A 12,489-nucleotide genomic window follows, 5' to 3' on the forward strand; every position below is an offset into this window, starting at 1 on the left:
TAACAAATAATAATAGTAATAATAATAATAAACATTGATGAGTTCAATACTTTCTGTGACCCATATAATATTTATACTTAAATGCCACTGGAGCCTATTGAACTCACTGAGAAAAGATTTATGAAATGAATAGTCATCTGCTCAAATTTTTAAAATAAATAAAGGGAGTTTGAAGCTACCCTTCCTGGATTCTTGCCTCCACTCTACCCCAAGATATTTGTCTTGCACCAAGAAGGTACTTTGTGGCCTTATGTTTTCTCATCTGAAAACAGAACTAAATTAGACAAGGTATTCATGTTTAAATAACTTACCAAATCTCTAATATAAACTGCTTGACCCCGGATGGTATTTTCAGCAATATTAATTAACTAGAAATATGAATTATTGCCACAGTGGGACTAACCAGCTTAGTTGCTATGCTTTCTGTGTGACTAATTGCCTGCTAAATGCTATATTAACAGTCTTGGATCATAGACCAATTTAATTTAAATGCAATGAATTATGTAAATGTGAACTCTGCATTTAGTTTTATTAAAATTATATCATGGCAAAATAAAATAGTCATAAATCAAGCCACATGTCCTTACTTCAAGCCTGAGTCATGTCTAGTTCTCATATGATAATCTTAAAGTTTCTCCAACTCAACTTCCTCTTAAATATAGAAATTCCTGGGACCCACACATATGTGGGAGTGCTGATCACGTGACCTTCTGAAAAAATGTGGATACATGTATAATTCTATGATTTATTCCATGATCTATGCAATTCTATCATTTATCTAAAATAGTAATGTAAAGATGAGTCATCTCTTATGTCTAATCAGTTACATGTTTAAATTCTAATTGATTCGGAGATTTTTTTCTTCTCTTCCTTTTTAAGTAGGAATTTACTGACAGACAATGGCAGAAAGAGTCTTACAGAAGTTAGAACTCCTGGATAAGCAAGCAAAGATACTCATGAACAGAAGAATAAAGGTCTGTAAAGTGAAAGTTAAATTCAATTTAATCATTAAAAAATTGACATTTCAAGGGGCTGGGGATGTGGCTCAGTGGTAGAGCGATTGCCTAGCATGCATGAGGCATGGGGTTCGATCCTCTGCACCACATAAAAATAAATAAAGGTATGTGACCTTCTACAACTAAAAAAAAAAAAAATTAAAAAATTAACGTTTCAAATAATAATTTTGATTTTTAGTTAATGATAGATTAATCTGAAAATATAAACTAATTTATAAAAAGCAAATCATTACATTAGGTGAAAGAATCTCTAAGTGGATAATAAAAAGAATTGATTAACTGTACAAGAAAACCTCCAGACAGTTGCTACAGTAGGTTATGGTACATATCACACCTGCTTAGAAATCCTCTGCTGCTGAATATTAAATGTGACTACTGCTATAGTTCTTACCAATGTGTTAAACATATGCAGAGATACTTAGTTTGGGCATGTTAAAAGGAAGAGAACATTTGGGATAGTTACCAAATTAGAAATAATTAAAACTTACAGAAATAATTGAAGTAAACTATAAATAGGCAAGACTCATAGAATTCAAGAAAAATATTAAAAGAGAATATGGTTCTCAAAACCCAATTTGGGACATAAAGGAACAATTAAATTTTGGTTTTCTGGAAATTCTTTTAAAATTATATACTGGAGCTGATGATATAGCTCAGCTGGTAGAGTGCTTGCCTCACATGCACAAGGCCCTGGATTCAATCCCCAGCACCAAAAAAAAAAAAAAAAAAAAAAATACACACACACACTATATATATATATATATATATCATCTTTTAAAACTTTTATTATTTTAAAATTGTAAATATAAAACATACCTTTGGGAACAAGTTAAACAATGCATAGAGATGCATAAAGAAAAGTAGACATAAAGAAATTAAATAAAGAGAAGTTAATTAGTAGTCTTTGGCCTCTTTCCTATAATCCACTCATCAGAGGCAAATACATTTTGACAATTAGAGTTTGTTCATTCATATCTTTTTATGTACTCTTATAAAGATAGACATAAAGACATTTATCTTTGCATATAAATTATATGTATTTAGAATAAGAATACACAGACACACAGACACCTACATACATAAAAGTAGATTTTATCTATTTTTTAACACAAAAATTAGCTAATACATAAATCACTCTGGTATTTGTTTTTTAATTTTTTTTAAACTTAAAAATATCGTAGACCCAGTTTTTGCAATCACAAAAACAGTATAGGCAATCCCGTGTACCTTTTACTCAAGTTACCTACAATGATGACATCTTATACAGTTATGGTACAATATTAAAACCAAGATGTTGATACCTGATGTCTGTCAACAGGACTACAGATTTTCTTCAGTTTTTACCTGCAGTTTATTCATTTTTTGACCAGCATGAATTTGTATGTGTGTGTGTGTGTGTGTATGTGTGTGTGTCTGTGTACACCTGTGAGTGTGTATGTGTAGTTTCATGCAGTATTATTCCATTTACAGAAGTGTGTAACCACCATAATCAAAATCCAGCCCTTTTCTGTCACTATACACAACACTCTCATGCTACTTCTTTTATCCACTGCATTCACCATCTCTATCTGTGAAAAGCAATCACTGATTTGTTTTCCATCTCCACAATTTTGTAATTTTGAAAATGTTATACAAATAGAGTCATCCGATATGTAAAGTTTTGAGAGTGACTTTTTCACCAAACATAATGGACTTTGAAGTTCACCCAGATTTTTGCACGAATCTATAGTTTTGTTATTATAAATAACATGCAAATTTTATTGCTGAGTAGTATTCCGTTATATGGAAGAACAGTTTTAATCACATATCCATTGAAGGGCATTTCGGTTCTTGTCAGGATTTGGCTACAAAAAAATAAGACTTTTAAAAATAAAATAAAGCTGCTACAAACGTTTTTATACAAGTTTTTGTATAAATTTAAGTTTTCATTTCTCTGGAGTTAATGCCCCAAAACACGACCACTGCTGCTGTCTTTCATCTGAACTTAACAACAGCAAGGCCAGAAAGTTTGGTTTGAATTCCCCCAGACCCATAGGGTTCCCCTTCCCTGAACCTCAGCCCAGAAATTGCTCTAGGAAGTAACCTGGGCTATTGCAGAATTCACCTCATTTGTTTTTCTTCTTTCCAGGATTCATTCCTGCCGAAGAAGGTAGTTTTCATATATTCTGCCTGATTTACTACAGCACTTAATTCTTCATGGGCAGATGCAGAAGCTCCCTCTATCTTTTGACTTTCTTTTTCGTTCCTTCCTTCCCTAATCGCCCCCTCCCCCCATCCCCCCACCCCCACACCTCTGTACTGGGATGGAAAAGGGATGCCCTACCACTCAGCTACATTCACAGCCATTTTTACTTTTGAGATGGAGCCTTGCTAAGTTGCCCAAGCTGGTCTTGAGCTTGCAGTCTTCCTGCCTCAGCCTCCAGAGTAGCTAGGATCATCAGCATTTACCACTATTTCTTTAACTTTCCTTTCAAAAGTTTTACCTTTATTCCTCTATGCTGTACTCTGAGAGAATTTTTTAGAGATAACTTCCAGCTCCTTAACTCACTCTTTAGTTATATTCTTTTTTCTTTTCTCTTCAGTCCATCTGTGTAAATATTTTATATTTTAATGATTTTTTTTTTTTTTTTTTTTTTTTTTTTTTGCTCTTGAGGATTGAGCCCAGAGGTGCTTTTCCACCAACCCACGTCCCCAGCTCTTTTTAGTTTTCATTTTCAGACAGGGTCTCTCCAAGTTGCTTTAGAGACATTGTCTTTGCTAAATGTCATAGGCAGGTCTTTCCTTGTATTCTGAATGTTAGAGTTAGAAGGGAGCCTGAGTGGTCATCTAGTCCAGTACCCTCATTTTATAGGTGGGAAGAGCTTGCTCAGGTCACACAGCAAAGGCATAAAAGTTGGGGCACAAGACCCCAGTTTTCAATCTGTATGTTCTGTCAATATTGCCTGCCACATGCATTTTGTGTGTGTGTGTGTGTGTGTGTGTGTGTGTGTAAAGTGAGATGAATTTTTGTCCTATCCAAACAGGATATTCCCTCTAGGAAAAGTAATTATTTGTTGTCACTTTGGTTTTGTTGCAGAAAAACAAGCTTCAGTATGTAGGAACAGAAAATACTTTACCCCTGACATTTGATTATCATTCAGAATTTGAAGAGGGTAGTGCTATCCTTCAATCCGCATCGAGGACAGCATCAAAGACCATGGAAGATAAGTCACGTGACGTTAAAAAATCAAAAAAGTAACTATCATAATGACCTCAAACTTTCAGTTTGAAGGTTGGAAGCATTGCTTTATATTTGTATGAAATTATGCAATGTATATAACATGAAAACTTTGTCGTATGGCATATTTTATAACAATTATGAGTTAAAATATACTAGATAACTATTTGAAGATTCCCAGCTTATAAAATATTGTTACGATATTTCACTAGCATAGATGGTAATTTCAATTATGAATTTTTGTTTTTATTTATTTTTTTAAATACTTTTTTATTTTTCATAGTGCTTGGAATGGAACCCAGTACTTCTCACATGCGAGGCAAACACTACCACCGAGCTACATCCCCAGACACAATTCTGAATTTTTAAAGAAAGTTAGTCAGTGACATTTCTCCAAATTAATGTCAGGATTTATTTTAAACTTTAATTAATATATTACAAGAAAATGCCTGCCTAGAAAACTAAATAAGGCAGTTTCTTTGTGTACTTAACAATGGATAGCCTAATCATGCCATACTTGGTCTTTCCTAGCATTATGTACATGTGTAATGCTCTGTAATTTTTCCAAGCATCAGAAATGTAGAGAGCCTGAAAAGAAGTATAAAGAAATAGAATCAAACCAGGTCAACTGGACATTGGTGGTAATGTTGATACTGTTCTTATCTCATTTATTTTATGTCACAATCCAATGTGGTAATTATAGTTTTACAGATGAAAAATCCATGTGTTAGGTTAAATAACTTCCAACGTCACACAACTAGCAAGAGGAAGGATTTAAAGCCTAGTAGTCTGATTTCAGAGCCCATTCTCTTTATCACCATCTAGTTCAATAGGATGACCTCAAACCTGGGCTTGATGCCCAGGTACATGCATCATAGTGCTTTGTAGAGAATATGTGGATAGAAGCAGTTCTATCTTGGGTGAGTAGGAGGATTAAGGTGAGAAGAGCTGGAATTTATTTTGGATCTGTTAAGTTTTAGATGCCTGTGGGGAATTCAGGTGGAGGTATCTGGAAGAAAGTTGTATAAATAACTCCCAATCGAACATAAAACATGATGTGGAAAACTGTAACTACTACCTATTGTTTTGCTTGTAAGCATTCTGATAGCAGAACAAAACACAGCTCATTCAGATTTTTTAAATTTGTGATTTACCAGAATAATAAAACATGTCGCCATTGTGAAGCAGTAAGTTAAGAGAAAGCAGTTTGTTCCTAACACAAGTAAATATCAATGGTTTACGTAATGTAATTTTATTGCAAACTTCTTACATTACTACTTTGTTTTAGGTAGATAAGCCAATAACTTCAAAATCATTTATAGAACTGTCCCTATTAAGATGTAATATTTTAATAATTCATAGGAAAAAATTCATAGAGTGGAAGTAGCGAACGTGGGGAAGGACAAAAATCATGTGTGGATACACACACAGTATATATGATTATATTGTGTGGATTCATTTTTTTTTAACAAGAAGAGAAATTCATGTATGGAAAAAATAATTAAATATGAATAAAGGGGGCTGGAGTTGTGGCTCAGTAGTAGAGCATTGGCCTAGCATGTGTGAGGCACTAGGTTCTATTCTCAGCACCCCATATAATTAAATGAATAAAATAAGGTTCATCAACATCTAAAAAAAATATTTTTAAAAAACATATGAGGGCTGGGGTTGGGGCTTAGTGGTAAAGTGTTTGCTTCACACATGTGGGGTGCTGGATTTGATTCTCAGCACCACATATAAATAAGTGAGTAAAATGGAGGTCCATCGATAATTAAAAAAATATTAAAAAAACAACAACAACATGAATAGAGGATACAATTGCAGTCTATGTAGATTTTTGTTTTCCCCTTGTGCTACTGGGAATCCAACCAAGGGCCTCACACATGCTAGGAAGGCAGTCTACTACTGTGCTTTACCCCCAGCCCATTAGTGAATTTTAATGAGCCAAATTGTTCTCTTAGTTCAATAGACATCATGTAATCTGAGTGATATTAGCCTGGTTTAGAGATTAAGATGGTGAAGTTTACAGACTCGTCGTCAGGTTTGTATACTAGCTTTGCTTTCTTTTAGCTTTACGAAGCAGGGCAAGTTATATAACTTCTCTATGCCTCGGTTTCCTATTTTACAGGGGGGATAGTAATAACATATATTCCATAGGGACTTCATGAGAATTAAATATGTTAATGTATGTGAAAAATTTAAAATTTATTGCCTACACATGGTAGGCATAAAAAAATAGCACAACAACAATAAAATTAAAGCTTAGTTTTTCCAGTGTACAATCATACATACTAATCTTTAAAAATAAGACAGTAAGGAAATACACTTAAGTCATGTTTACAGAAGGCAAACTTTTCTTTTTTAATATTTTATGCTTTTGTTATAATATTTGGGTATTTCTGAAGAAATTAATATTTTTGAATTATGAAAAACATAATAATTTCTTTTGTTTTTTGATAATACTCCTTTTAGGTCCTAACTTTATTGAAGGGAAAATTGGGGAGCAGATTAGGATTTTTTTTCTATTTTTGTTTTTTAATTTGTACTAATTAGTTATACATGACAGTCAAATGCATTTTGACATATTGTACTCAAATGGAGCATAACTTGTCATTCTTCTGGCTGTACATGGTGCAGAGTCACACCAGTAGTGTAATCATACATGTGTATAGGATAATAAAGTCTGTCTCATTCTACTGTCCTTCCAATTCCCACAGCCCCACCTTTTCCCCTCTTCACAATCCAAAGTTCCTTCATTCTTCCTTACCCCACCCCCACCATGGATCAGCATCCACTTATCAGAGAAAACATTCGACTTTTGGTTTGGGGGCATTGGCTTATTTCACTTAGCATGATATTCTCTAGTTCCATCCATTTACCTGCAAATTTCATTTTTCTTTAAGGCTGAATAATATTCTATTGTGTACATGTACCACATTTTCTTTATCCATTCATCTGTTGAAGGGCATCTAGGTTGGTTCCATAGTTTAGGTATTGTGAATTGAGCTGCCATAAACATTGATGTGTCTGTGTCACTGTAGTATCCTGACTTTAAATACAGTGGGTATAAACCCAGGAGTAGGATAGGTGGGTCAAATGGTGGTTCCATTCCAGGTTTTCTGAGGAATCTCCATACTGCTTTCCAGAGTGGTTGCACCAATCTGCAGTCCCACCAACTATGTATGAGTGTGCCTTTTTTCCCCACATCCTTGCCAATATTTATTATCGCTTATATTCTTGATAATTAAGGCAAAAATTTTTAATATCTTTGATAACATGTGATTTAATAGTTAAATGGAATAGGGTGGGAACAGGAAGTGTGAAAAAAAGTGGAGCACTTATGTGAGAGATTTATGCCTAACTTGGCTATGACCAACAGAGTTCCTCAGTTACATGGGCACAGGTTCCTTTAAGGCTCCTCAAGGATTCTGGGAAGTGAAGGGCTTTACCTCCTCCAGCTCTCTTTAGAGAGAGTTTCAGTACCCATTGAACATGCTCTCTTCTCTGAGGAGCTGGAAGAGGATTCCCATTAGCCCATACAGTGGAGAAACTGGGGAGTCTAGGGCAGGGCTTCTCATAGTAGCTGCTCATTAGAATCACTTGAGAGCTTTTTAAAAATGTCCCCAGTCCCCCAACCCTTGAGATCATGAACTGTTCGTCTGTGTGTTTTTCAAAGCCCTCTGGGTAATTCTAATATACAGCTAGTGGTTTGAGAACCATTGCTGTAGACTTCTTCATTTCTCATTTTCTTCATCAAGAGATCCTAGATGACACCTGGGTGGCCAGTGATTCATTACATGAGGCTCTTATATCTTACTGCCCAATTAGAGTCCCAAATAACTGGAGCTTCAGAGGTGCCAGAGGTCCTCACAGGAAAGAGTGGCCAAAGAGAAATCACAAGTCACTTAAAGAGACTCATTTGAAGGAGGGAGATGGAGCCAAACATTCAGTACAGGTGACTCCTCATGAAGCAAATTTAATGGGAAGAACAGAAGAGAGCTTTAGAAAATATGTGTCTTAAGGACAAATAATCAGAAAAAGGAGATTAAAAAATAAACCTTTATCACAAACTAAATGGGGAAATTGAAAATAAAATACAGATGAAAAGTGGATAGATACTTTAGGAGATTAAATCAAGGCAGAATCTTGCAAAAAAAAATACCTTATCAAATTGAAAAGAGACATGTATCACAGTTTCAGTGTACTCAATATGTAAATGTGTATATACTGAATACATGAATCAGAAGAGAGGAAAATAGATGGTTAAGGAATGATCCAAGAAATATTAGGAAAAAAAATGTTCTTCTTTTAAAGACAGAGTTGAATTTTCAGATTAAAAGGGTCACCAGGATGCTAAAGTTATGATAAAAATCACTTAATTCTAAGGGCAGAAAAAACTGTTTGATTACAAAGGAAAGGAAATAAAATTAGTTATATATTTCATTTTAATTTTTAAGGCAAGAAAACAACAAACCAAATGTGAGAAGTGAAAAAAAACAGTAAATTACTTTCAACTTTTGAAATTATATGGTGGTGCTTGTTACGAATAGTGGCAGAGAACTTGGCTGAATTGTGTGTGTTCTAGTATTTTGTGGAATGTAGAGCTTGTGAACAATAAAATTGTGTATTTAGATGGAGAAATTTTTAAGTGTGGTTGGTTCTCTTGACCCATACAGTAAAACACAAGAAGAGATAATGAATTGAAGATAGAATTAAGCAAAAAGGAATAATAAAATATTTGGAAAAGTTTCAATTTGCCCATGTTCCAAATGTGGAAAAGCACATTTAGAAGAGAACACTTAGTTTGTGGTAGACTGACCATTGGATAATAAGATGAATGTGGTTATGAACAAACATGGACCTAATTAGATATCAACAGAAGTCAAGAGTAAAGATAAAATTATAAAGCAGAAAAAAACTATCAGCTGTGACAAGAGAAAATGGGGAAAAAAATAAAAATTTTTGACTGTTTTTTTAATTTTTTTTAATGACTGTTAAAATTCCCAGACCCTCCAGGGCCAGACTGTAGAGCTGTTTGCAGCATAGATACTATGATATAACCCTCTTGTAAGTTGAGAGACATCTGTATAGATACTCAGCTGCAAACATGCATTATTCTTTTTTTTCCAATTTTTTATTGGTGCATTATAATTGTACATATTGATGAGGATTTGTTGTTGCATATTCATACATGCATACAACATAACAATATAATTTAGTCAGTATCACTCCCCAGTGCTTCCCTCACCTCCCATCCCTTGATCTCTTTCCTCTACTGATTTCCCTTTGATATTTAGGAGATCCACACCTACTCTCATTTTCCTTTTTTCTCTATAGTTTCCACATATGAGAGAAACATATGAGTTTCACTTATTTCCCTTAACATAATGGTCCTAACTTTCATCCATTTTCCTGCAAATTCTATAATTTCATTTTTATTTATGGCTGAATGACTCTATTGTTTGTACACATCACATTTTCTTTATCCATTCGTTCATTGATGGACACCTAGGCTAGTTTCATAGTTTAGCTCTTGTGAATTTTGCTGCTATCAACATGGGTAAAACATTCTCTATTCTTCAAGCAAGAGAAGAAGGGCCCAGAAGCAATTCAGAAAAGCACCAAGTCTGCCACTCCCACCACAGACCCAGAGTGCACGGACAGGCGGGATACAGTGCTGTCACCAGCTCAGTTAAAAAGGGTGAGACCCTTCATGGCAACATCAGCAGTTTTCCAGCATGCATTTTGAAATTCTTCCAGCTTCTACCCATCACCAAGGCCTTGAATGCATTTTTTACTTACAGTATTTTCATTTCACTATGAATTTATTAGGACATAACCCTCTTGTAAGTTGAGAGACGTCTGTAGAGCCAGCATCATTCTCAGGGTGGGACACTTGACCCATTCCCATCTCAGGTAGAGACAGGATGATGCCCATTCTCACTAGAGCACCACACAATCATAGAAGTATTTCCCAGTGATATTAAATAAGCACTTAAAATAAAATACAAAAATTTAAAGGAACACACCAGTTAAATTTAGAGGAGGGACATTCTGTCTACAGTACATAAATGCTGTGATCCTATCTGGTTGACCATTCTGGTATGTGGACTCTCCCTAACTCTGTATCCCACCATGATAATTCAGATCTGCAATGCCCTCAATTTCTCATGGGACTAATTTGCAGCATAGTTTTCTGAAAAGGTTAGTTAGCTTGTGGAGAGTGATTGTCCTTGGACTGCCCTTAATCCTATCACAACAGTGGGGTTCTTGTCCCCTCTGTTTCAAATGATTAACATTAGTATTTTCAGCTCCTGCTCAATCTTTTATATTTTTTATTATAATAGTATTAGTTTAATATCTAAATTTATATAACTGGGACTTTATATATTTTCCAAATTTGTTTTTTAGATTCATTTTGTAAATTTTCTGATTCTTTTAATTTAGATTTGTTTTTTATGTCTTTCAGATGTGTCTATTTCAAAATTGAACCTGAACCCAGAAAGAGTGATTCTGAAAAGTTAAATTTAAGATCACAATTTGTTCCAACAAACATAAAAAATCAAGAAAGTAAGTCAAGGGCTGGGGCTGGGGCTCAAGTGGTAGAGTGCTCTTCTAGCACTTGTGAGGCACTGGCTTTAATCCTCAGCACCACATAAAAATAAAACAAAGATATTGTGTCCACCTAAAACTAAAAAATAAATATTAAAAAAAGAAAATAAGTCAAAGGTAATATTTTATAACACATGTTTCCTTCTCCTTTGATTTGCTAATGGGTGCTTTAAATATTTACTATATATTATTGTATGTTTTCAAAGTTCTTGATAATTTAATGTCTCTGTTGAAAGAAGGGTATGAGCAATAAAGAATTTAACGAAGAGATGTTAAATATCACAATGGACAATTTATACAATTCATAATTCATGAATGTATTTTTTATGTCTATCTTTAGTATTTCTTTCTTCTACGAGGACAGCAGACACCTGAATTTCCTTTCAGCGTAACCTTAGGAGTTTCCTTGTTATGGTTAAATAAAAATCAACTTGCTTAACTTAAAATAATCAGTTTTGCCTAATAAGAGACAACTTAAAATTGTGTATTTAGATGGAGAAAGATCTTGACCTTTTCCAGATAATTTCTCCCTCCCTTTTTTGCTTAATAGAAACTTACTTTCAGGATTAGAAATTTGGGGAATCAGTGAACTACGAACCAGCAGTACAGACCCTCAGAGAATTTGAATGTGTGCTGTTGCCTTTGGTTTACTTTCTTTGCCATTATCAAAGAGCCATTCACTGACATCATTGTCCTCAGTCTCCTTGACCAAGGCCCCTTGTCTCCACTTTGCCCACATTGCCTCATTTCTGAATTATATTTTATAATCTAAATATAAAAGATTTGTTTATACTCGCTGCCTTTATTTCTTGTTTTTTTGTTTTGTTTTGTTTTGTTTTGTTTTTTTGCTATTGGGGACTGAACCCAGGCCCTCATCCATGCTAGGCAGGAGCTCTACCACTGGACTTCATCTCCAGATTTGTTTGTTTTGCTTTTTGTTTTTTGGTATCTGGGATTGAATCCAGGGTGCTTAATCACTGAGCCCTTTTTAAAAACTTTTAAAATTTTGAGACAGAGTCTTACTAAGTCACTTAGGGTCTTACTCTGAATTTACAATCCTCCTGCCTTTGATTCCCAAGGATTACAGGCATGCACCATGGCATCCATGGCACCTTTTTGTTTTATATGTTTGAGACAGTGGTCTCGCTAAATTGCCCAAGCTGGCCTCTAACTTGCATCCTCCTGCTTCAGCCTTCTGAATAGCTGAGATGACAAGCTTGCGCCACCGCACTGGGCTCCTTGCTCAATTCCTGTTTAAACTTCAACCTATTTCAATCCAGTTTCCTGCCTTCACCCTTCTGAAACTACACTGCTCAATATTACTCATGATCTCCACGTTGCTAAATCCCAAAGATATCTCTTTGTTCCCATTTTCTTCCACCTCTCCATACTGATATAGTTGGTTGATGGCTCCCTCTTCCGTCACTTTCATCTTGGAGCTTTTGGGACCCACGTCTGTTATCTTGCTATCTCAAAATGTCTCCTTTTTTTTTTTTTTTTTTTAATTTCCCTGTTATGTAGGTGCATTTAATCAGAGCTAGTCCTGAGCCTGCCTCTGTTTCTACACTTTCTTCAGGTGATCATATCCAGTCTTAATGTTTTAAAATAGCATAGAGATGCTATTAAATACTTCGTTTATGTCAT

At 34.7% G+C, this 12,489-nt stretch overlaps 1 protein-coding gene across 1 annotated transcript in view; it reads left to right on the forward strand.

Annotated features, from left to right (window-relative positions):
• Positions 1–899: 899 nt before the first annotated feature.
• Positions 900–12,489, forward strand: part of C7H1orf141 (chromosome 7 C1orf141 homolog) — a 35,818-nt gene continuing 24,228 nt past the window's right edge. Inside the window, exons 1-3 of the mRNA XM_076862578.1 lie at positions 900–974; positions 4,093–4,250; positions 10,703–10,812. Coding sequence (XP_076718693.1) covers positions 900–974; positions 4,093–4,250; positions 10,703–10,812 — 343 coding nt within the window. The remainder of the gene's footprint in view (positions 975–4,092; positions 4,251–10,702; positions 10,813–12,489) is intronic.

This window comes from Callospermophilus lateralis, chromosome 7 (genome assembly GCF_048772815.1).
Source record: "Callospermophilus lateralis isolate mCalLat2 chromosome 7, mCalLat2.hap1, whole genome shotgun sequence".
NCBI lineage: Eukaryota > Metazoa > Chordata > Mammalia > Rodentia > Sciuridae > Callospermophilus > Callospermophilus lateralis.